Source organism: Ammospiza caudacuta, chromosome 2 (assembly GCF_027887145.1).
Source record: "Ammospiza caudacuta isolate bAmmCau1 chromosome 2, bAmmCau1.pri, whole genome shotgun sequence".
Lineage (NCBI taxonomy): Eukaryota > Metazoa > Chordata > Aves > Passeriformes > Passerellidae > Ammospiza > Ammospiza caudacuta.
The window spans coordinates 92959017-92982958 of NC_080594.1; the positions used below are offsets into that span (position 1 = coordinate 92959017).

Consider the following 23942-nt stretch of genomic DNA (forward strand, 5'->3'; position numbering starts at 1 on the left):
CTCCCAGGGCTCCTACATGAAGGTGGACATGTGCCTGGCTGCCTGGAGGGGAGCCCCATGTGCAGAGTCTGGGCCCTTGTGGACTGCTTACAGCTGCTTTGTCAGTGTACCTCCAGGTATGTCCCATGAGCAGGAATATTCACCCTGATGTGGCCAGACGTCCTGAAGTATGATCCAAAGGGTACATCCATTTCCATTGAATGTCTGGATATGTATCTTAGCCATTCTGGCACTAAAAATACATAATGTGCCTCCAAAATACAGCTGTAACTGCATCAAGTGTTTCTTTAAATCGATTGCAATTTCCTTTGGCCATTTGGAACATTACTGGAATATCTCACTAAATAAAAGAGATTTTTAATATACAGATGCCACACTCATTGTCTGTTCCTCATTACCTACATATTCAGATAAAATAATTAGATATTATTGGTGTCCATCTTGTTAATTCCTCCTTGATCATCATAACAAGAAGTTGAAACCACTGCACTTGTGGTAAAACATAGTTTTGCTGCCACAGCCTTGTGAAGTTTTGAGCACAATATGGGTGCTCAAATTGACCAGGAAAATGGGCCTTTATGAACCCCAGCCTCGTTCCCTGCAGTAAGGGGAGCCTGCTGGTCATGCCTTTGACCTCTGGCCCTCCTGCTGACCCCAGGTGTGCTGTCCCTCCTGTGTCTCAGCTCTGCTGTACCAACACATGCTGGTTCCCAGCACCTGCAAGGAATTAAAGTTCCCTAAAACGCTCCCTGGAGCTGGGCGCTCATCGTGCAGTACAGCTGACACAAAAGCTGAAATTCCTTTCACATGAGAACACGGGCACATCTGCTTGCAATCATCTTGCTGCAGGCAGCCAGCCTGATCAAGGAGAAATGTGATTCCCCACACTTGGTCCAGGGTAGGCGCCTGCGGCCGAGGGGCTGGATTTGGGCGAGGCGCAATAAACGCGCCTCTCACGCCCGGCATCCCCACCAGTGCCGCGCTCCCAGCCCGGCTCGCTTCTTGCCCTGCTTGCAGGAGGCAAGGCACGCTGAAATAAAGAGAAACCTGTGCTGGGGCAGGAAAAGTCGTTTCTTCTGGGCAGAAGGAGAGAGGAAGCATATTGCATTAAAGGTAAACTGATAAAATATTTGTCTGCTGGAAGAAGGGGAGGAATGTCGAAAACGTGTCAGTGTTCTTTAGAAAAAATTATTGTGGCGTCTTACTCCTTCCCTGACAACAGCTGTGGGGTGTCATAAAGAAATGTTCTAGCCTTCAGTGATCTGTAGGCTCATGCAGGGCATTTTCCTTGCTACAAGGATGCTCTTTGTCTGCCTGTGCACGCCTGTGTGTGCACACCAGGGTGTGAATGTGTGCTCTGCAGAGGAGGAAATGACTGAAAGTATTAGAAGTGAGTGGATATAGAGGGGATATTAGCAGAGTCTCTGGGAAATCTAATGTTTGTTTGTTATTACTTTCTTTGTTGCAGCTAACCAATGAGAAAACAACTAAAAAAATCACTTTGATGAAATGTGCAGTTTGTAACACAGATGTCTTATGGTTTGTGTACTTCTGTAGATTTGTCACATTCCATGTTAAAACTTGCTTTTCATGCTGCTACACTAGAGGACTGAAGAAGTAATTTATAGGTACAATTAAGAATGCCATGTTTGGGGAATAAAGGGAGAGTACTTGCAACAAAAGCAGGCTTGACAATTGAGTGATTCAGTTTCACTGTGATCCCTGGAAGCAAGCTGAAGGCAGCAGATAGAGTGTACTTTTACTCTTCAAATCTGATCATCAGTTAATATGTTTGCCCCACCTCCTCAGGCTGGACTTTATTCATAGTCCAGACAGCCTGAAGACTGGAGCCAGGTTTGCAGAAGACATTAAAAACTCAGTGATGCAGCTGCAGTGCTCCAAGGGCACACACATCCCAGCCCAGCCACAGCATCCCTACAGCTGGACTGATTAAAATGGTCAGAAGTGACAGCTCACCACAATCCTGCAGGAAAATGCTGTGCTGCAGGCTGGGCAAGAGGACCTGGAGCAAGGCAGCCTGTTCTGTGTGTGATGTTTGGAGGCATCTGGCTAAATCAGGCAGGGGCTGCTCCTAAACTCTTTGAACTGAACTTATGCTAAGGCCTCCTAAGGTCTTGGTTTCAGCCAAGCTATATTCTTGGCCTCAAACAAGTGCCTAATATAGAAGATCATTCCCATGAATAACTCTTACTTTGGACTTCTTAAAGAATCTGTCTTGTTTAGGGAAGTTTTGGTAGGGTGGAAGATCACCATCCCTTAAAAAGTGCAGAGAGCAGTGATGTACAGATAATATTTTTTTAAAAATTGGCATGCAGAGGTTCTGCATATATTACCATTTGCAGTTTATTCACATACATTCATGCATACCTGTAGAGTTTAAGGTGACTATAGAATGATCTGTGCTAGAGCATAAAAATTCAAAGAGAAACATCTGTTATTAAAAAGTAATAGGAAAAAGCATTTATTTAGCACAGGCTGAATCACAGAAATGTTTGCATGCTGTGTTTGGCTTGATTTACCATAGGGAAGACTTAATGATATAAAGAATCATTGTCTGTAAGACAGTGTGTGGGGTCTGTGTTTTCTGGGGCCTCTCACGTGAATGTTCATTTGGGTGTTCCAACACACTGACACTCAGTAATAAATCCACCATGGCATTTTTAGAGGCCTCATACTCAATGTATTTTTTAATATGGCTTTATTCCCTGTGAATACTAATGTGGATGTATAGAGATGAGAAGCCTTCCCATGACAGACAGATGGGATGCCTTTAAGGCTGTGTCAGAGGCCTCTGAAAATATTGATTGCCAAGTGTGGTTACTGAGAAAAGATGCTGAAACCTTTGGAATTGAACAGTTAACAGAGCATGCATAAAATGTGAATTTTCAGTTATAGGAAGGATAAGCCCTGACGTCAGTCCTTCCCTGTGGCAGCCATTAAATCTGATGGCTGGGACTCAGTGTAGCTATGGGAAGATGCACATCTGTGTTCCTCTGCTTTGTGAAGGCTGTGCTTGCAGAAATTATTCTTACCACTCACCACACATCTCAGGAGTTTAGTTGTTAATTGCAGCCCTGAGATATGTGAAAAGTCTCTGTTTTGGCCCGTGCATCCGAAGAACAAGCCAGAGTTCTTCAGTTTTCATTCTTAAAGTTGTTTATTATACCTTCTCTATAAAATTTTTCTCCCTGCCCAGCCAAGGTCCACTCAGCAGGGCAGCCAGCAGCACTCTGACTGCCCTCAGGACAGTGGTGTCTTTTTATACTACAAACTACATATAACATATTTACAATTATTTTCCAATACCTATCACCTATGTTAGACAGTGAACTTCTATTCTAAACCAGTCCCAAAGTGCCAGCATCACAGCAGAAGATGGAGGTAGAGAAGAAGAAGAAGAAGAAGAAGGACTGGACACACCCAAGTTCCTCCATCTCGTCCCCAAAACCCCCATTCTAAAAATCCCAAAATCTACCTTTTCACCCAGTGATAATTTTACTGTTACATTATTTAAATTTCTGTGACTTTCAGGTCCTCATACAAAGCTGGTAATTTGCTCCACGGGTCATAATCAAATCCCCAGGTGTTCTGGGCTGCGTGCCAGGGTCTCCGAGCCCCCTGGCAGGGGCCCCAGCAACTCTGGACACTTAGAGGGATGTACTGAGTTCTGACACACACAGATTTCATCCTCAGCTGGAGAATGAGTTTTCATTCTAGGCAGGAGGCGCAAGCACAAGTTGTTAACTTTGGGGAGTAAATGGAATTTGTCAAGGCCTTGTAAAATCACTCTTGCCTGTTGGCTTTTCTAATGTTACACCAGTGCCCTTTACCTCCTCTGCCTCTTACTTGCAGCCTCTCTGCTCCTTGTAGTGCTGTCATCAGCCACCAACCTTTTTCAGGTATTGCCTGAAGCCACTGCTGAGCAATTGATGGGGAAACAATATTGCTTAGGTTGGAGGAAAGATGGCTTCAGCCGGCATTTTTGTATAAATTTGGAGAAATCCATTTTACAGGTGACTTGTGAATGTAAAAACTCTACACTACCACCTGTCTTCTCCTTCCTTTCACATCCAAGAGAGATGCATTGATTTTAAGGCTAGATGACATCACTCTGGGCTGACCACATGCAAAATTCAGGTCCTCTGACATCCCTGTATAAAGTAATATTTCAGGATCAAGAAGAGTACCTGTGACAGATACTGTCTTTTGAAAAGGAGAAAAACCCTCTCCTTGATTAAGAAAGATCCCCATAGTCCAAGAGAATTCTTTAGAACTTGTTCTGGTATTGTTAACATCCATCTGATGTTTCCCCTTGGACTCTGAGCCCATTACACATCCAATTAAGTTAAAAGTCCTTCAGAAGGGAAGCTGCTTAACTACCTGCACGTGCATTGTCCATGCACAGAATTCAAATATCAGTAAGCAAATAACATGTGTTTCATAAGTGTAGTTGTCCTTGTCATAAACTCGGATCATTTGGGATAATTTGTTCCTGAAGTTGCCTTTACAGTAGGGGAAGGGAATGGGAAGATACATTTTCCAACATATTTGCTATGCAGAAAATGTGCTCAGATCTTTGATTAATATTCCTGGTTTGTATTGTTTATTTACATATAAGGGTTTAGTCCTCTGTTATGAGAGCTTATTTTAAAATGAAAATATATCATATTTAAGTGGAGATTGGAGTCAAATAGGAGAAAGCTTGGATGAAATAATAAGAGTTGGAATTTGTTCAGAATGAAATCAAAATGAAGGTATTTGTCAGCCTTTGTTTTAATGTTTCTTTTTTTAGACTTGCCTGGAGTTGCCTGGGAAATCAATCTGTGCCTTGTGCAGTGGGATCTCTCCATGGCTAGGGAACCTGATTGATTGTTTCATATATTGAGACTGTAGGTTTGATGAGCATTCTATAGGAATGGTGACAGCAGTGGAGACTTTAGGGTTTTGGCTTCTTCACTAAAATGCATACCTTACAACATGTGTTCCTTCTTATCAGATAAAAAGTCCTCTCTCCACTCTGTATTCCTCTCTTCTTTCTGCTATGCATTTCTTGTCTCTTTTGTGCGTTTCTCTCCTTCCTCTTCTCAGTATGCATTAAGTACAAAATAAAATTATTAAGTCAAGTAAGATTAGTATTATGGAAAAGCTTTTCTGTGGACATATATAGTGAATTTGTAATGATTCAATGATTTTGTTGTATTAGGTGCTTTTTTTTTTAAGCGTAAAATAATTTTTCATGGCATGGCCAACTCAAACCCATTACAAAAATTTCAATGAAATTATCAAGGGTAAAGGATTGGCTTTACTAAACCCAAGGACAAGTACTGTATTTAAATTAGCAGAAACACAACTTTTCTTATCCAAGTGCCTAAATTTTGCCCAGCATCTGGTCAGGCCCAGTCTCTAAAAATTGCGCTCCCATGATGGGTGTGGTGGTCTTCAAAGTATAACTGATTTGTCATTTTCTCTCAGTTGAAAAAAAACCCAAAAACAAACAGCAGAAAGCTTCCTATCTGCTCCTATCTCCTCCCTGCTGTCCAGGAAAGAATTGGAGTCATGGTCCCTGGAGGTTTTTAAAAGATGCATAGATTTGGTGCTTAGAGACATGGTTTAGTGATGGACTCAGCAGTGGAAGGTTTGTTGTGGGACTCCATGGTCTTAAAGGTCTTTCCCTACTAAATGTTTCTATGATACATTGATCTTACAATGACTGGCTAAAACGTGATTACCAACAACAGAAATTGAGAAAGAACTTCTTCATAGAAAGGGTAAATCACTGGAATGGGCTCCCTGTGGAGATGGTGGAGTCACCATCCCTGGGAGTGTCCAAGAAACAGCTGGATGTGGCACTGCATGGCACTGCCATTGTTCAGTTAACCATGTGGTGATTGGTCAGTGGTTGGACCTGCTGACCTTGGAAGTCTTTTCCAGCCTAAATGATTCTATTTGACTACCAACATCAGTTACATTGTTGTCCCTACATCTACATTAATAAACATAACAATTACAGGTTTAAGTGATCATCTTTAAGAAGATGTTTCTTTTCTATTCATAAGTTTGTAAAAATAAACAGTCCAATACCACTGTGTGGCCTCCCCCAATATATCATAGAGTCATTACTGTGCCAGTGTCATTTCTGTAAGATAAAATAAATCCTCAAAGGTTTGTCTGGGTGTTTACTCGCTGCTGTATGGCTAAACCCTAACCTGGAATCACATGTGAGAGAAAGAGATTGGTGTCATCAGGGCATCAGGGCATTACCCAGCTCAGGTCCCCCCTAATTCCAAATACCATTCAGGAATATGTACTACACTTGCAGATCATTTTAATAAATAATTACCAGCTAAAAGAATCTTTGGATTGTAGCCATTAGGGAACATTACCTAATAAAAAGGCAGTCACTATCCTTCATTCAGGAGCAGTACTTCAGATCTGCCATGCAGAATGTGAAAATGTGTTAAACCAGGGCAAGGTTCTTCAAAGCAAAAATCACCGTGGTTCTCTTTAAAATAAAAAAGGAGTCAGATACAAAGATTTGTAATAGCAGATCTTGAGAGAGGAGGAGGCAAAATAATTTTGTGTTGGTTTTGGTAAATGCAAGTGATTGAATTGCTTATTCCTACTTGAAGAATTACATCCTCAGAATTCCTCTCTCTGAAGCTGATTAACTTTCAGATTAAAGCTGATGTCTGGTCTGGCCCAAAACCTGAATGATCTGACCAAACCCATGGCTGTCTTGCCTGCCAGGATATTTTTGATGGAAGGGAAAAAACATGCTGGAGGTAGATGGCAGCATGTTATCTCCTCTGTGCCATCCTCTGTGGCAGGAGTGCCAGGGCAAAGGAGCAATTATGCCAGTGCCTCGAGGAGTGAGCTGGGACCCCGGAGGCCTCTCTGCACTGACAAGTGCAGGCAGGCTCTTCTGCTCAGCTGATAAGAGCCAGCATGGGTTCAGGAGCTGTGCAGTCCTACCAGCACAAGGAGAGCTGATGTGAGCTGGGTCAGGCCCCGTGCTGTGATTTGGGATCACAGACCAGCAGCCTTCCTTTCTGTCACTCACCACAGGCCCAGGAGAGCAGACATGGGGATGAAATGCCCACATTTCCAGCTGAGCCACATTTCAGTACAACAGTTTTGTGAGATCCAGGCATAGAATGGGATTTAATCTTTCTGAGATAAATGGCATTCCTTAGGGCTCTTGTGATTAAAAATGCATGTGTGCATGAATACCTGCAGGGTGGGTGCCTAAATGGTCACAATGGGCAAAAAGCCTTCCCTTAAATTTCCATAGCTCACAGCCACCCACCCTTTGAAGTCACTGGCATCCAGGGACAGCTGGATGCAGCGGGGCTTCACAGGGGAAGATTAAAGATGCCATGATCTCTTACTCAGCAGCAGCACAGAGACAGTACAGAGAGTGCATCCTCCTGGAAACAAACTGAGCTGCAAATCAGAGAGGTAATCCGACATCAGATGGGCAGAAGCGTGGGCTTGTTCACAGGCAGGGCACTGGTGGATCTGGGAAGCACAGATATAAAGCAGAGCCAGCAAGAGCGGCCACAGACAGATCAAGAGAGGTGTAAGGTCATGTTTGATAAAGCCAGGATGACAAGTGAGGTTTCTGCTCTAATAACCTGAGAATCATGCTCCAAGCTGCCATGCACTGTATGTTCCTAATGCTCCCAAGGGCTCATTTTTGACCCAAGGAGAGAGCAGTCACCTGCCCTCTGCTGCTGTGCTCTGTATTTTGGCTGTGTGGGCAGACGTTTTGCATCCCGTGGGCCTGCCTCGGGCAGGCTGGCAGTGCTGCTGGAAACTGCAGCCCGTGTGATCCCACCTGCCTGGGAAGACAGGCAGGGGAAAGCAGATTGTTTGTTAATGCTGAAAATGCCTGGCACACTCCAGGCAATGTTCCCGCTCCTCTGCTTTGAAACGTGGGCTTCAAACTCTTCAGGCTCTCTGGGACGCCCCCCTTTTCCTTCCCCATGAAATTGCACACACTTTCTCCCGTTTCAAACGAAACCCATGTATTTTTACAGCACGCACTCAGCAGGCAGGGGCTGTGTCTCTGCAGGTCTCCGAGGCTCCTGGCTGTGCTGGTGAGGAGCAGAGGAGGAGCACAGGGCTGGCCCTGCTGCCCAGGCTGCCCAGCACTGCTGCAGCTCCTGGCGCTGTGGGGCTGAGGCGCAGGGCGGGAAACCTTGCACAGACCTACTACAGATCCACCTGTCTGTCTCAGGCTCTTTGCTCCTCCGAAGGCAAGCCTGTTCTGCTGGTGAACTTCCCTGCACAGGCTGAAATCCACTCTAGAACGTGCCCACATTATAACTGCTGTCATCGCTAAGATTTCAGATTTTTGAGATTTTGCATTTTCTAATCTTTGAGTAGGTGCAGCTTGTTTGTTGGGTGGATCTGGGTTTTTATTTTTTTTGTTTGTTTGTTCAGGTTTTTTTTATGAGAGTGCGTGTACGTTCTGGATGTGAATAATAAAATAAGGCAATGAACACAAGTAAAATATTGCTCAGAAATTAGAAGCATAAAAACTAAGTACCCCAAATGATAGCAGTAAAGGAAAGAATGATTTGAATGAAATCAGGCCATGTCAGAAAAACAGGTATTAATGTACTACAGTCCCTCTCTACCTCCCTTCCTGTTAAATCTTACATACAGATTTTCTATATGCTTCCAGGTTTATCCTAAAAGTATGCTGGAGGCAGTGAGAGAGAAAAAGGAGAAGGATTTCTTAGAGAATGTTTTTATCCCTCTGTGGAAAGGAAGCAGCCATGATCTGATAACGTTGCTGAACTAATCTGCTTCTCACTGTACTTATCAGCAGATCAGTAAGGTAAATTCTGCAGTGAGGGCAGCAAAGTACTGTCAGTGAAGGGAGGAGGATGGACAGACCAACAGACACCATTTCTTACCTGGCAGGCTCCGACAGAAGCTGAGAAAAATATCAGCAGTAGCCAAGCAGGAGAAAGAAAATCCCAACAACTTTATTTCAAGCTATTTTCTATGGAAAATGTGAGCTCTAATATTTATTACTAAAATGGACCAAAGAAATAGTGCAACCAGTTGAGATGCAATGGCTGAAAGGTGTCCCAAGCCATGTGCCAAGGACAATGAGACTCACAGCTGACAACAAATAAATTTTTCCCAAAGAAAAGATGTTTGCTCTGGATCTTGGGGCTGATCCTCTCACTGTCAGGACATCTCTGGGGCAGTGGAAGAAATAGTATGAAACTCAAAATATTTTGGAAAGAACTGACTGATGATTTAAATATTCCTCCTTCTGTTTGGAAGCAAAACACAGCTCCTGCAGTTTTCTTGGAACAGGCTGCAGAAAATCATTTGGAATGCCAAGTGCCTCTACCCTAAGGCAAGCAACCTGGACAATATGGCTGGGAGATTTATGGAAACCTTATTAGCAGAAAGTAATGATTTTCTGGGTGTTAGGAACACTGTTCAGTGCTGCCATGTTCTTGATCAAATGGGTCATTTTAGTGGATTGTTAAAATCTACACATGCTTACTTGTAAAAGATAAAGTGTCATCTCCTGCACTCCCTGGCCAATTTCCAACTTGTCTATTTGCCTGTCAAGTTATGATGACATTGAGCCTCATTATTTTATCATAAGTTTCATTATATTTGGTGGGGGGGTTTTCTTGGAACTCCAACTTTGGGAGTCCTGTGATTATATAAGCATTTAATCTACACTGTATTTAAGAACATTACTGTGCTGAAGCACTTAAAATCATGAATCCTAATAAAGAAAGAGGGAAAGAAACCAAGATTGATCTTTTTAGTGTGTTTTTTGTTGTGCTTGGAATTACTGAATATCCTTGAATAGCCATTACTGATACTATCTCTTACATTTTAATGAACAAACCACAGTTCTCTCAACAGCTACTGTGATGAGAGGCAAAATCAGAGGCATCTCTCTTATTCAGAGATCTCTTTGTACAAAATTTTAGGCAAAATGTAGATATTAACTATACTAAAAATAGCAAAACACTTTAAAATTCAGGATGCTTTGAGTCAGAGATTACGCTCTCCCACCAAAAAAGCTACCAGAATTTCTTCAGTGAGCTCCTTGCCTTGCTCCTGCCTGTATATTCTTGAAGTCAGGTTCAGAGTGGTTTCCACTGGATTGCTCCCAATTTTTTGCCTCAGGCTTGCAAGATCATAGTCGTCAGTCTAACCCCATGCTGGGAAAGTAATGAACCCACCAGTTCTATCCTGCTATCCAGCTGCAGGCTTCCTTCCAATCCATGGTCTTTGTTATGCTCAGGGGCTTGATGGAGTTTACACCACGCTGAAAGGGGCCCTGCTCACTGCTCCTCATTCCAGGGCCGCCTGGGGAACAGCCTTGCTGACAGCATTAATTAACATCTCTCAATGAAATTTCGACATCAAGGGTCTACTACTGTCACCAGTGGTGATGAAAGACATTTAACCAAATGACATAATTGGTGCAGACTTTCTTACCTAATGCCCTTGAGAATGCTGCCCAACCACGCCAGCAGAGAGCTTCCAGCACTGGTGTGCCAATAGAGGCAAATCAAGCCCTAAAACAATCCTGAAACCCCTCCATAGACAGAATCATTAAGTTGGAAGAGACCTTCAAGATCATCAAGTCCAACCCATGCCCCAATACCTCGACTAAACCATGGCACCGGGTGCCACATCCAATTTTTTCTTAAACACATCCAGAAATGTGTTTGGTGACTCCACCACCTTCCTGGGCATACAACTCCAGTACTTTATCACTCTTTCCACAAAACACTTTTTCCTAATATCCAACCTATATTTCCCTTGGTGCAGCTTAAGGCTGTGTCCTCTCATTCTGTCATCTGCTGCCTGGAGAAAGAGACCAACTCCTACCTGACTGCAGCCACCTTTCAGTTGTAGAGAATGACAAGGTCACCCCTGAGCCTCCTTTTCTCCCAGCTCCCTCAGTGGTTCCTCACAGGGTTTGTGTTCCCAGCCCCTCTCCAGCCTTGTTGCCTCCTCTGGATGTGCTCAAATGTCTCAATGTCCTTCCCAAACTGAGGGGCCAGAGCTGGACACAGCACTCAAGGTGTGGCCTGACCAGTGCTCAGTAGAGGGGAAGGGTGACCTCCCTGCTCCTGCTGGCCACACTGTTCCTGATCCAGGCCAGGAGCCCTTGGCCTTCTTGGCCACCAGGGCTCACTGCTGGCTCATGTTCACTCACCTGTCAACCAGTGCCCCCAGGTCCCTTTCTGCCTGGGCACTGTCCAGCCACAGCATCCCCAGCCTATAACGCTGCAGGGGGTTATTGTGGCCAAAATGCAGGACTCAGCACTTGGACTATTTAAACTTCTTCTTATTGGGCTCTGCCCATCCATCCAACCATTCCAGGTTTCTCTGCAGAGCCCTCCTACCTTCCAACAGATCAACACATGATCCCAGCTTAGTGTCGTCTGCAAATTTACTAATGAAAGACTCAATCCCCTCATCCATGTCATCAATGAAGATATTGAACAGAACTGGCCTCAGCACAGACCCCTGAGGGACACCACTGGTCCCAATCCAGCTGGATGCAGCACCATTCACCATCACCCTCTGGGCCCGGCCATGCAGCCAGTTCTGAACCCAGCACAGAGTGCTCCTGTCCAAGCCACAGGCTGCAGCTTCTCCAGGAGTGTGCTGTGGGAGACAGTGTCAAAGGCCTTGCTGAAGTCCAAACAGACACATCCACAGCCTTTCCTGCATCCAGCAGGCAGGTCGCTTGGTCATAAAAGGAGATCAGGTTGGTCAAATACAACCTACCCCTCCTAAACCCATGCGGGCTGGGTCTGATACCCTGACCATCCTGTAAGTGCTGTGTGAGGACACTCAGTATAAACTGTTCCATAGCCTTACCTGGTACTGAGGTCAGGCTAACTGGCCTATAACTTCTAGGATCCTCTTTCCCACCCTTTTTGTGAATTGGTGTCACATTGGCCAGCGTCCAGTTATCTGGAGCCTCACCAGTGAGCCAAGACTGCTGGTAAATGATGGAGAGTGGCTTCACAAGCTCATCTGCCAGCTCCCTCATCACCCTTGGATGGATCCCATCTGATGCCATGGATTTATGTACATCCAAGCAGCTCAGCAGTTCTCTGACTGTCTCCCCGTTATAGAAGGGGGACCATTCTGCTCCCTGACACCATCTGCCAGCCCAGGAGGACAGCTGTCCTGAGGACAAGCCATCTTCCCACTAAAGACTGAGGCAAAGAAGCCATTAAGCACTTCCACCTTCTCCTCACTGGCAGTTACTAAGTTCCCTCCCATCCAGTAAAGAACAAATGTTGGTCTTATCTTTCCTTTTGCTATTAATATATTTGTAAAAACATTATTATCCTTGACAAAAGTTGCCAAATGAAGTTCCAACTGAGCTTTGGACTCTCTAATTTTTTCCTACATGCCCTAGCAACCCCCTTAAATATTTCCTGAGACATCTGACCCTCCTTCCAAAGATGATACATCCCCTTTTTATTTCTAAGTTCCCTCAAAACTTCATTGCCCATCCAGGCTGGATGTTTGCCTTCTCAATTCATCTTTCAGCACACAGGGACAGTCTGTTCCTGTGCCCTCAAGATCTCTGTTTCAAAGCACACTCACCTTTCCTGGACTCCTTTGTTTTTAAGGGCTGCTTCCCAAGGAACTCTCTGAACAAGCCTCCTAAATAGCTCAAAGTCTGCTCTCGAGGAGTTCAGTGTAAGAGTCTTATTGATGTTTTTCCTGATTTCACCAAATATCAAGTACTCCAACCACCACATCCCCCACCAGCCCATCTCTATTTGCAAACAACAGATCTTACATAGTCCCTCCTTTGGTGGGCTCCCTCACCAGCTGTGACAAAAGTTGTCAAAAGTTGTCATCCACACATTCTAAGAACCTCCTGGACTGCCTCTTTTCTGCTGTACTAAGTTCCCAGCAGATGTCTGGCAGGTTAAAGTCACCTACAAGAAGAACAAGGACTGGTGATCCTGGTGATTCTGAAGAAAGGGAGGTTTTAAAGAGAGCAATGTCACTGCTGATGGAGAGATCCCAGGGAAACACTGCAGAATTTCAGCTGTACACACAACAACTGTGGCTTTCCATGGTAAATAACAGAAAAGGGTACTGCAGACATGTCAGTAAACTTGGATATTCACTCAGGGGTAAATACTTGGAACACTAATGCAATAGCTTCAAGCTCAGCAGAAAAGTGTCTTATTACAATACTTGGGCAACACTGCCTTAAGTCCTTATAACAGCCTGAAAAGAAATAGAGATTGCTACTGGGGAAACATCAGTCACCTTTCATCCTGCCTTTGAAAAGAAGTGCTGTGATGCTTTTTTTACTTTATGTCAAAAACTTCTGTCCCCTGAACTGAGAAAGTGACCTCTTCTTGAAGACACTGCACTCACTTTAAACCTGAGGGTTATAGTCATCTGTCAATCACTTCTTCCATCACTAGAGCAATGAATTTCTACAATAACCTTGGGCTTGAGTCAATCCTTTCTCTGGGTTTCACAAGATTGCATTTTATTCCAGCAGTTTCTTGAGTCATCATGGTCTATCTAGTAGCCAGAAGAGGTTCTGTGCTTTGTATTTCCTTGCCTGAGAGGCACAGAGCACCTGAAGTCCTGCAGAGCCCCAGCTCCCACACAAGGCTTGCTGCAAACCAACCAGCTGAACAAAACACCCTTTGCCATTACCAGTATAGCAGTAAACCATGAATATTCATGGATTATTGCCCCGGTTTTATAAATTAACTACATCACAGCTTTTCCATATAGCCTTGCATACGTGCTCTTCACTTCTGTCCCTTCTAGCTATGTTCTGCAAATTGCTATCCCAAAGCTCTGGTGGTTTTAGCAAACAGGCTGTCAGAGTTAACCTGATGAAAGAGTGCATTGATTCAGGAGAAGGGGCCTTTGCTCCAGCACATGGTGCTGTCTGCTGACACGTGAAGCATGGGGCTACAGGGAAAAACCACTCGAAAACAGTGACAGAAAAGAAAAACCAGCTCTGGTTTACCTTTGCATGGGAGCTGAGCTGGGATCCCAGCCTCCTGTGGAAGTGCTTCCATCACAGGGATCGGGAGGGTGCTGGTCCCTCCCACTCTCTGTCTCTGTAGGAAGATGTGGCTCCTGCAAAGGGCAAGGGGCACTTGGTGTGGAGCTGTTGTTTGACACTGCCACTTGAATGGGGTAATAGAATCACAGAATGGTTTGGGTTGGGAGCGGCATTAAAGATGATCTCATTCCAACCCCTCCCCACCATGAGCAGGGACACCTTCCCAGAGACCAGGTTACTCAGTTTGAAGCCCTTATCCCTTGTCCTATCACTTCATGATCTTGGAACAAGTCCTTACAAAAAGGATGAGCAGAGATGCCTGAGCTTTAGCTCACAGGTGCTGGGGGATGAAGGGCAGCAAGGGAAAATCTTTGAGTGCAGATTCGAGTGATCTTTTTCAGAAGAGGAAAGATGTGTGAGGGGGAAACAGGAGCAATTTCCTGAACAGCATTCAGGCTGGGTCTGGGACACTGCTGAGGGAGCACCCCACTCTGGTGATTCTTCTTCATTTTACAGTGAGTGGTGAAGGCAGCCATGGGGTCTGGTCCCACTCCCAAGATCTGCTGTGCCTGCCTGTGTTCCACATCTCGTCACAGGGAGTTGCCACTGCACAGCTCCCCCACCATGCACTCGTGGCTATGTGTATATGTACACGCACATATTCAATGTACATATTTATATGCAATATATAGAGTATGCACTCTGTGTGTGTGCGTATGTATTCATCTGCAACTGATCTGGAACTGATCCCTCTATCACAGAGCCAAGGCCCCAGCACCTGCCAGATTTCCCACAAGTAGTTTACAGAGGGGGCCTGGCCCTCCCTTGCTCTCTGCTGGCACAGCTTCAGCAGGAGGTGAGATGCTCATTATGGTCTCCTGAGTGCTGTGGGTCTTTGCTGTGAGGGAAGAGAGAGGTTTGTGTCTTAAGATGGGTGAGGAATTCATTAAGAATTCATCTGGGGTGTTTCTGGCATCTGCAGGGGAAGCAACTGATAGAAGATTAATTCACCAAGGGAAGGTTGAAGTCCAAATTAGGAAAAGGCAAGAGTAAGTTTAGGCACCATTACAGTCATGGAACTGCTGAGCAAGGGCCCTAAGTTTGTGAGTTTGGCTTTTGGTCCCCGAGTTCTTACAATAAACTAAAACTGTCCATATGTAGAAAAAAAAATCCAAATTATTTTTCAAAGCTAATCAGCTAAAATGCATTGTGATTTTCTGTGGGTTTGGGCGGTGAGAAGAAAGAAGAGAGAGAAAACACTGAACTAAGTCACCTATAGTTGATTCTGCTTAGTTTTTCCATCAGGACAATCTCTCCATTTCCATGCACTGTTACAAGGATCTGACAAACTGGGTTTATATCCAGAGCAATGTGAAATGACATGCTACAGCCTTTTTTTTTTTTTTTTTAACTCCCTGTCAGAAAAGCCTGCATAAACCGCTGAAAGGTCTTTACAGCCTCACCGGATGGATTGTGTGTAGCTCCAATAAAAAAGTGCTTCTGGGAGGTGTCCGAGCAGTGGGTGGTGCCCCAGCAGTGGATGGGTGCCCCAGCAGTGGGTGGTGCCCCAGCAGTGGATGGGTGCCCCAGCAGTGGGTGGGTGCCCCAGCAGTGGGTGGTGCCCCAGCAGTGGATGGGTGCCCCAGCAGTGGGTGGTGCCCCAGCAGTGGATGGGTGTCCCAGCAGTGGGTGCCCCAGCAGTGGGTGCCCCAGCAGTGGGTGGTGCCCGAGCAGTGGATGGGTGTCACAGCAGTGGGTGGTGCCCGAGCAGTGGGTGGTGCCCGAGCAGTGGGTGTCCCAGCAGTGGATGGGTGTCCCAGCAGTGGGTGGTGCCTGAGCAGTGGGTGTCCCGGCAGTGGGTGCCCCAGCAGTGGGTGTCCCAGCAGTGGGTGGTGCCCCAGCAGTGGATGGGTGTCCCAGCAGTGGATGGGTGTCCCAGCAGTGGGTGGTGCCCCAGCAGTGGGTGTCCCGGCAGTGGATGGGTGTCCCAGCAGTGGGTGTCCCAGCAGTGAATGGGTGTCCCAGCAGTGGGTGGTTCCCCAGCAGTGGGTGTCCCAGCAGTGGGTGCCCCAGCAGTGGGTGTCCCAGCAGTGGGTGCCCCAGCAGTGGGTGTCCCAGCAGTGGATGGGTGTCCCAGCAGTGGGTGCCCCAGCAGTGGGTGGTGCCCCAGCAGTGGATGGTTGCCCCAGCAGTGGGTGGTGCCCGAGCAGTGGGTGTCCCAGCAGTGGGTGTCCCAGCAGTGGATGGGTGCCCCAGCAGTGGGTGGTGCCCGAGCAGTGGGTGGTGCCCGAGCAGTGGGTGTCCCAGCAGTGGATGGGTGCCCCAGCAGTGGATGGGTGTCCCAGCAGTGGGTGGTGCCCGAGCAGTGGGTGTCCCAGCAGTGGGTGCCCCAGCAGTGGGTGCCCCAGCAGTGGATGGGTGCCCCAGCAGTGGGTGGTGCCCCAGCAGTGGATGGGTGCCCCAGCAGTGGGTGGTGCCCCAGCAGTGGGTGGTGCCCCAGCAGTGGGTGTCCCAGCAGTGGGTGCCCCAGCAGTGGGTGCCCCAGCAGTGGGTGTCCCAGCAGTGGATGGGTGCCCCAGCAGTGGGTGGTGCCCCAGCAGTGGGTGGTGCCCGGTGCTGCCCCGCTCCGAGCCCCGCAGCATCCCCGGGTGCCGCTGCCCCGGCCCGGCCGCTCCCGCCCCTCCCCGCCCGTCCCTGCCCTTCCCTTCCCTCCGCTCCTCCGCCCGCCCTCCGCCTCCACGCTCTCCGTCTCCTCCCGCACAGGTGGCACTGCTCTCCTCGCCTCTCCTGCGCTCTCCCCGCCGCGATGCCGCCGCCGTGTCCCCGCGGGGCCCTGCCCGGGGCCCCCCTGCTGCTGCTGCTGCTGCTGCTGCCGCTGCTGTGCGCGGCGCCCGGTGAGTGAGCGCGGCGTGCGGGACTCGGGGCACAGCCGGGGCAGCGGGAACAGCCCTCCTTCCCCTGGCATCCCGCGGGGCTGAGCGCCTTGCCACGCTCCGAGCCTGGTGCGAGCTGGGCGTCTTTTAAAAAAGGCGCTTCTTTGCCGGCGACTGACTGCAGAACAGCCGAGCGCTTGCAGGTCTCCCGTTGCGCTCCGGTGTGGGGATCAGCAGGATGACTGCTTCGATGTGGTTTGGGACAGGATGCCAGGCACAGTTTTGGAGCACTCTGATTGTTAGCACAGCCCTCACCCAGTGACTAGGGGCTTCCAGAATTATCGTGCTGCTCTGGGTGCTGGTACTAGCACCAGCTGCAGTTTTCTGATGAAAAAGATAATCGTTTACTTGGTGAAGAAGGCCATTATAGGGTTTCCCTTGCCAAGAGAGCTGGGGAGAAGATGCTGGAGTGTCAGAAGCTTCCCTGCATTGCATCCAAGTGTGGAAACGGGAGCAAAGAGAGAAAGTTTCTGCTTTGCCTCTTGAACTGGAGCTATGACAAAAATACTTCTGGCAGTTTTTGAGAAATAAACTTCTGTTGTTGTTGTTGTTATTGCCTTCTCAGTAAATGTGTTTTATTTTTATTTGTCTAGATGTTTCAAGGGGAAATAAGCTTAAACTGATGCTTCAGAAACGAGAAGGTAAGTAAAGAGACAGCAAAGTGCTTTCCCTTGTTTCTCCTCAGAGTCAGTGCTGTGAGTTGAAGCTGTCGAAGAGCTGTTCCTGTAGCTCCAGCTCCAGGAGAGCAGCTGGAGCAGGAGGTGCAAGCACAGGGCCACACTCACTGTGGGCCACACCAGAACCTCGTGCTCAGGCAGAGCCCTGCCGGTGTGCCAGGTTGGGATGCTGGGCTGGAGGCTCTGCTTACCACAGCTCCCTCTGAAACCCAGGCTTCCCAGCCTCAGGAACGCTGCCTTTGCTCTGCACAGAGCAAAGCACCGACCTGTTCCAGCGTATGCATGGCAGACGTGGCATTTATCTATTTGGGGCAGTCACAAACTTTTCCAAGGAATGCATGGAAATACTGCTGGCTCAGGCACAGGGAAGAGTATGTGCAAACCTGGCTTGCCTGTGATGCCTTGACTTGCTCTTTTTTCTTCTTGGCCCCATGTGTGCTTCCTTTTAGGAAGACTGCTCTCTTACGGGAGAGATGATGGCCAGAGGCCCAGCAGTCAGAAGCATGGAATGGCTCTCTGGTTGAGGGAAGGTGGTGGAGATGATGCCAGCTGGGAACAAACTGCACCACAGCAGATGAAACATCCCAGAAGTTTTGGCCACCTCTCCTCAGCCTGCCCTATGGCTGAAGCAAAGAATTTATACCCCCACAGAGGGGACTTCCACTTCTGCCAGGCTTTCTAATTTTGTTCTGGGGTTTTTTTCTGGCATCACTCCACACCTCTTGCCAGAACTAAATATATATCCCACCCACCTCTGTTTTCCTTGTGTGTAGGTTCCTTGTGTTACCATTCTGCAGGGCTTGTGTGAAGAGAGGAGTGACCCTCCTGCACCACAGCAGTGGCCACTTACTTGTTCAGGTCCCCTGGGGAGGGCTCTTGGGCATGCAGACAACATGGCTTAGATCAGGAAGAGCTGCAAAACTGATGATAGAGGGAATATGCAGCCTCTTTAATTCCAGCCTTGCTCCCTTTTCTGGTTGGTTTCTAAGGCAGGCAGGCCAAGCACACAGTGCTGCTTCCCTGGCTGGCAGTGTCCCTTGTGTGAGGGCTCATTCGTGGGACATTGCTTAGCTGTCCCTCCCAGCAATAACAAGCTCATGGTGAGTTATCCGTTTCCAGCTCATCACTGCAGGACAGCCTGTTTCCCACTAACTGCAACAACTCTTCTATCTTTTATATTCAGAATCTCCTTTTTTCTGTAGTCCTTTGCCTACCTCTGTGAGTCTGCCCAGCTCCTGCTTCAGTGGTTTTCTTCACATCTCCACTTCACTTCCTTGTCTATCCCAGTCTCTTCCCTCACATCTCCAAAAATCCCATGCATACCCATGCTCCTCCTGATTTCTCCCTCATTGAAATGAACCATCTGAAGGCAAGGCTTCTCCTACTCCTGCACACTTATTATTTCACAGCCAGATCAATACCATGTTTTATCATTTCTGTGTGTGGTCAGGGGTTGTCCAGTCACAGAATCATAGCACTCTTAGATTAAGAGAGATCTCTAAGTTAAAGTCCAACCATTTACCCAGCAGAGTCACACTCACCACTAAACCATGTCCCCAAAAAACCATGTGTCCTTTGAACACTTCCAGGGATGGCAATTCCCACCACTTCCCTAGGCAGTTTGTTCCAAAGCTTGACCACTCTTTGAGTGAAGGACTTTTTCCAAACATCCAATCTAAACCTTCTGTGGCACAACTTGAGGCCATTTCTTCTCATCCTGCTTAGTCCTCTCATCCATGTCTTTGGGAGCTGCGTCAATTCCTCCAGCAGTCACAGCACGCTGTTCTGAGGCATGGAGCAAGCCAGATGGCACATCTGGGTCTGGCAGGTTGAGGGCATTTCCATGCATCCCTCATGTAGGGTGCCATGAAAACCTGATGGGCTTTTATTTTCAGGCATACACGGCATTTAGTAGCACTCATCTAAATGCTACTTTTTTACACATCAGTTTCAAAAATCTATCTTTTATCCCTTCACTCTAATATGTTAGCAGTGTTTCTCCAGCTCACTTAGTAATTTTAACTTCACCTTTCTTCAACCCAATTTCTGCAACTGTAGCACTTAGGGCCAGTCTCCTGCTCTCTCCTGAAAGCACAAACACATAGTGTATATGCTGATTGAATTTGGGTGGTTTTACTTAAATTCCTCAGTTAGCTGCTGTACTTGAGCTCAGAAATGCTTTACAAGAATCCAGGAGAATGAGGGTAGCAGAGAAATCCTATTACACTGGTGATTCCTGGGTTTATTACTGCTACTCTGCTACAGGCATTGCACTGGCAAGCACAAAGGTAATGGCATGATGTGAGAATCATTTTCTTACTTGCTGCAAGCAGTACACTCCAGGCTGACCAAAAATTTCCTGGCATGCCTTTTGTGGGGGGATCAATTTCAGCCCCTGCTGCTGCTGAGAAGCCGGAGGTGTCAGTGAAAGAAGCAGCAGCCAAGGAGTTCCTGAGCAGCCTGAGGCGGCAGCGGCGGCAGCTGTGGGACAGGAGCCAGCCCGACGTGCAGCAGTGGTACCAGCAGTTCCTCTACCTGGGCTTCGATGAGCAGGTCGGTGACAGAAATGGAGAGGGCTTTTGCAAAAAGAGGGAGAATAGGCAGGCATAGAACAAGGGGGATTGGGTTTAAATGGAAAAAAAGAAGATATTTAGATTAGATATTGGGAATAAATTCTTTACTGTGAGGGTGGTGAGGCACTGGAGCAAGTTGTTAGAGAAGTGGTTGATGCCCCATTCCTCTAAGTGTTGAAAGCCAGGTTTGATGGGGCATTGAGCAACCTGGTCTAGTAGAAGATGTCCCTGCCCGGAACTCTTCTTTTAAAGTCAGACAGAAAAATAACCTCTGGTCTGTGTTAGAGATCCTTGCATTATTTTATTAGTAGAAAAATATTACATTAAGGTCTTGTATGGAGTTCCTGCCTGCTATCAAACTTAAACTTAATAAATTGCAACTGGACATATGAACAAAGTTTGCTTTGTGGAATAGGTGTCCAGACTCAAAGTAATCAATCGTATTTCAGGAAAGTAATTTCCTGTCAGCCTCAACCTGATCAGCTTTTAAACATGCTGGGAAATCCACACCAAGCTGGCTGTGACTGGCACTCCTCAGTGAATGGCACTGACATTATGCACCCAATGCACACTTGTGCCTCCACAGCGTGGGCAGCTCCTGACCATCATGACCACTGGCAGCTGTGCCTCCACTCTATAAGTGAAAGGAAAACCTTTGGATAATATCCAGTCAACCTCCCTTCAAATGGGAAGGACACATTTTTAAAATACACTTTATTCATAAAAACACTGGAGTGGAATCAAACTCTGCACAAAGCTCTACTAAATAGATGCTGGAATAGGGCAAAAAAAGTGTGTTTGCTTGCAGTCCCACATGTAGAATAATTTCTGCTTTTAATAAGAGGTAAAAATAGTTATAGATGTTGAATTCTTGGCTTCTGTCAGCTGTATGAATATGTTTAATGAGATTGCATTGGCACGGGGAAGCTGGAGTTCATTTTAAAGCTTCATGCTATGTGGATTGCTTGGAAGATGAATGCACTCATTTTCAAAGCTGCAACAATTAGAAAAATAATCCTTTGCTTGAGCTGAAATAATGAAGGGTACGTTTTTGTAAATTCTCCTGGATATTACGTGGATAAAAGTCACTTCTCAACAGCATGGCTACATCCCCCTTCACTAATAGAAATAGGAAAAATAGGAAAAGTGGTTTTATACACTGGAAGCTGAAGACTGGGGGAAAATATGAAAAGGAACAAGGACAAACCATGCAGATAAAGTGAATTCTCCTCTGAGTTCCTGTATGCATTTCAAAAACATATGAGGCCTGTTGTGGGACACAATGAATCCACTTAGTAGGTTTTCTTGAGTATTAAGACACAGTCTTAACAATGAAATAACTGTTTGTTCCAGCAAAGGACTTGGTCCATACTTATCCATTGTATATTTGCAAAACTTTTTTTTCCCCAAATCTCAGCCAAAAATATTTCCAAAGAGTCATTCAGATGGAAAGGCTTTGACTTGGCAAGTATTTGATATCCTTGCACACTATTTTTCCTCTGCTGTTGTGAGCAGAACTGAAGTGCCTATTGCATTTCCATAGCTGGAGGGCTGTGTTGTACCTCTGTTTTTACCTGGGCAAGGTGGGAGAGAGAGATCAGACAGAAAGCAAAAGGCTGTTGCACCCCAATCAGGGATATTGCAAGTAAGGCACATGGCAAGGGAGAACAAAACCTTTAGATTTTTAACTGTAAAATATTGACATAATTCTACAGCCCACCATTGACAAGGTAATTGAAAAATTAAAGGTGCTTAGTGCACATTTCAGATGAAGGCGGTCTCAGTTTAGGCACTCTGCAGTGGGCAGGGGGTGTGGGGCTGGGTCCAGGGCAGGACAACTCCTGCACACAGGATCCCATAGGTACAAGTCACAAAACCCCTTAGATCTAAAGATTTCATTTATGACAAATGTGCAAAGGATCCGAATTTCTGAAAGAGGCTCTTGCACCGCTTCAGTTTCATCTCATCACTGTACTTTCAGACTGGAAAGCAAATGCACAAATGCTCTCTTTTTTTTTTTTTTTCCTGGCTTTTCTGGCAGAAATTCGAAGATGACCTCTCCTATTGGACAAACCTGGGGCGTGCTCGTAATGAGTACTACGGTGGGCACTACCAGCACCACTACGATGAAGATGCTCCCATTGGCCCACGGAACCCACACGCCTTCAGGCACGGGGCAGGCGTCAACTACGACGATTACTGATGCCATTAACCCTACTGCAGCCTGCAGGGCTGCACTGGGCGAGGCTGAGCCCTCCCTCAGTCAGGATGACCCTGCTTTTTCTTCTATTCAAGTCAAACAGAAAGAGTAAAGGAACTGCCAGACTTTGATGAAAGCAACATGACTTTTTTTAAACTATCATTACTTAGTAGTACACTATATATAAAAAGTGTTATAGAAATAAAGCTTTTTTGATAATCAGGTTGCCATTATTTAGTAGACTTCATAACAGCAAGTTTAATTCCAACTGTATTATTACAGATTCCTTTTTAAAGGGCTTTTTCTCTTGCTGTCCCACAATCAATTGCAAAATTACATTATATCATCTACTCTGGCATATAGAATACATAATATTAGCCAGTACATTTAAGATGTGCCTTCCCATTCACTTTTCTATTAACAAATAAATCCAATTATTCTTGGGAGAAAAGAGAAAAAAATGTTTCCTGTCAATTGAAGTGCTGCTTTATTGCCTCCTCTGCCGTTTCCATACCCACAGCGTGCAGCCCTCCAAGCCTGACATGGCACTGCTGCAGCTCCTGTTGGGTCAAGGACACAGATATTCACAAAAGCTGAATTCAGTGCAGATGAGCCTGCCTACCTACAAAGCCTGTGAAAGGATCCTCCAGGGAACGGGCTCAAGGCTGGAACTTGACTTCAGCAGTAATTGCTGAGGCACAGAGCATCCAACCTGAGCGGCCCCAGCCCCTCCCAGGCACGGTAACCCAGAGGTTATCTTTGCTGAATGTTCCCCTTTGTGTCCATTCCACATAGTGTCAAGCTTTCAGCCTAGCTCAAAATAGGGAATAAAACAACAAAGTAAGCTATTTAAAATTAAATTAGTGTCAGACAGCATCCAACACAGTCCCCTGATATCATAATTTCCAACTGCAAAATTCCCTCTACCCCAATTCAGATTGAAACACGCACATTAGGCTGAGCAACAAAACATATCAGAGACCAGGCATCTGTTAGTGAAACACAGTGGATTAAAGAGGGATTGTCGGTGGCATCATGTATGTTAAGAATCCCAAAACACAATCAATTTTTGTATCACAGCAACATCAGCCTGGGAGGGAGATTTCAGCTGTCAGGGCTTCAGAAGGAGCTGAGCACAGGAGAGCACTGCTGGCACTTGACAAGTGTAGAGGACTGGGAAGGGGCAGGTGATGAAGGCTGGCTTCTCTGACCTCTGGAACTGAAGAATCAGGATAAAGAGAGATTAAATGTGTTCTGCCAACTGTAGCAGTCAGAGAAGAGAGCATGGATGCTTTAGCTGTCTCTCATCTAAAGCTTACAAGAAATTTCCAAAGCATGGATGATGGAAACACCATTCTTTACGCTTCACTATTTTCTTAACTCTGAGTGTATTCCCTAGTCTTTTGCTGAAAGCCCTTGTTGTGTGATGGGCTGGTGTCTAGGAGATGCAGCCCAGCACCGCACAAC

General features: G+C 46.4%; 1 protein-coding gene across 1 annotated transcript; it reads left to right on the forward strand.

The window, feature by feature from the left end:
* The first annotated feature begins 913 nt into the window (after positions 1 to 913).
* Positions 914 to 22897, forward strand: ECRG4 (ECRG4 augurin precursor). The gene is made up of 5 exons (XM_058800231.1): positions 914 to 1113; positions 16856 to 16986; positions 17619 to 17666; positions 20095 to 20255; positions 22317 to 22897. Exons 2-5 carry the CDS (start codon positions 16899 to 16901, stop codon positions 22476 to 22478), a joined length of 459 nt encoding a protein of 152 aa, XP_058656214.1. The 5' UTR covers positions 914 to 1113; positions 16856 to 16898; the 3' UTR covers positions 22479 to 22897.
* The last annotated feature ends 1045 nt before the right edge of the window (positions 22898 to 23942 follow it).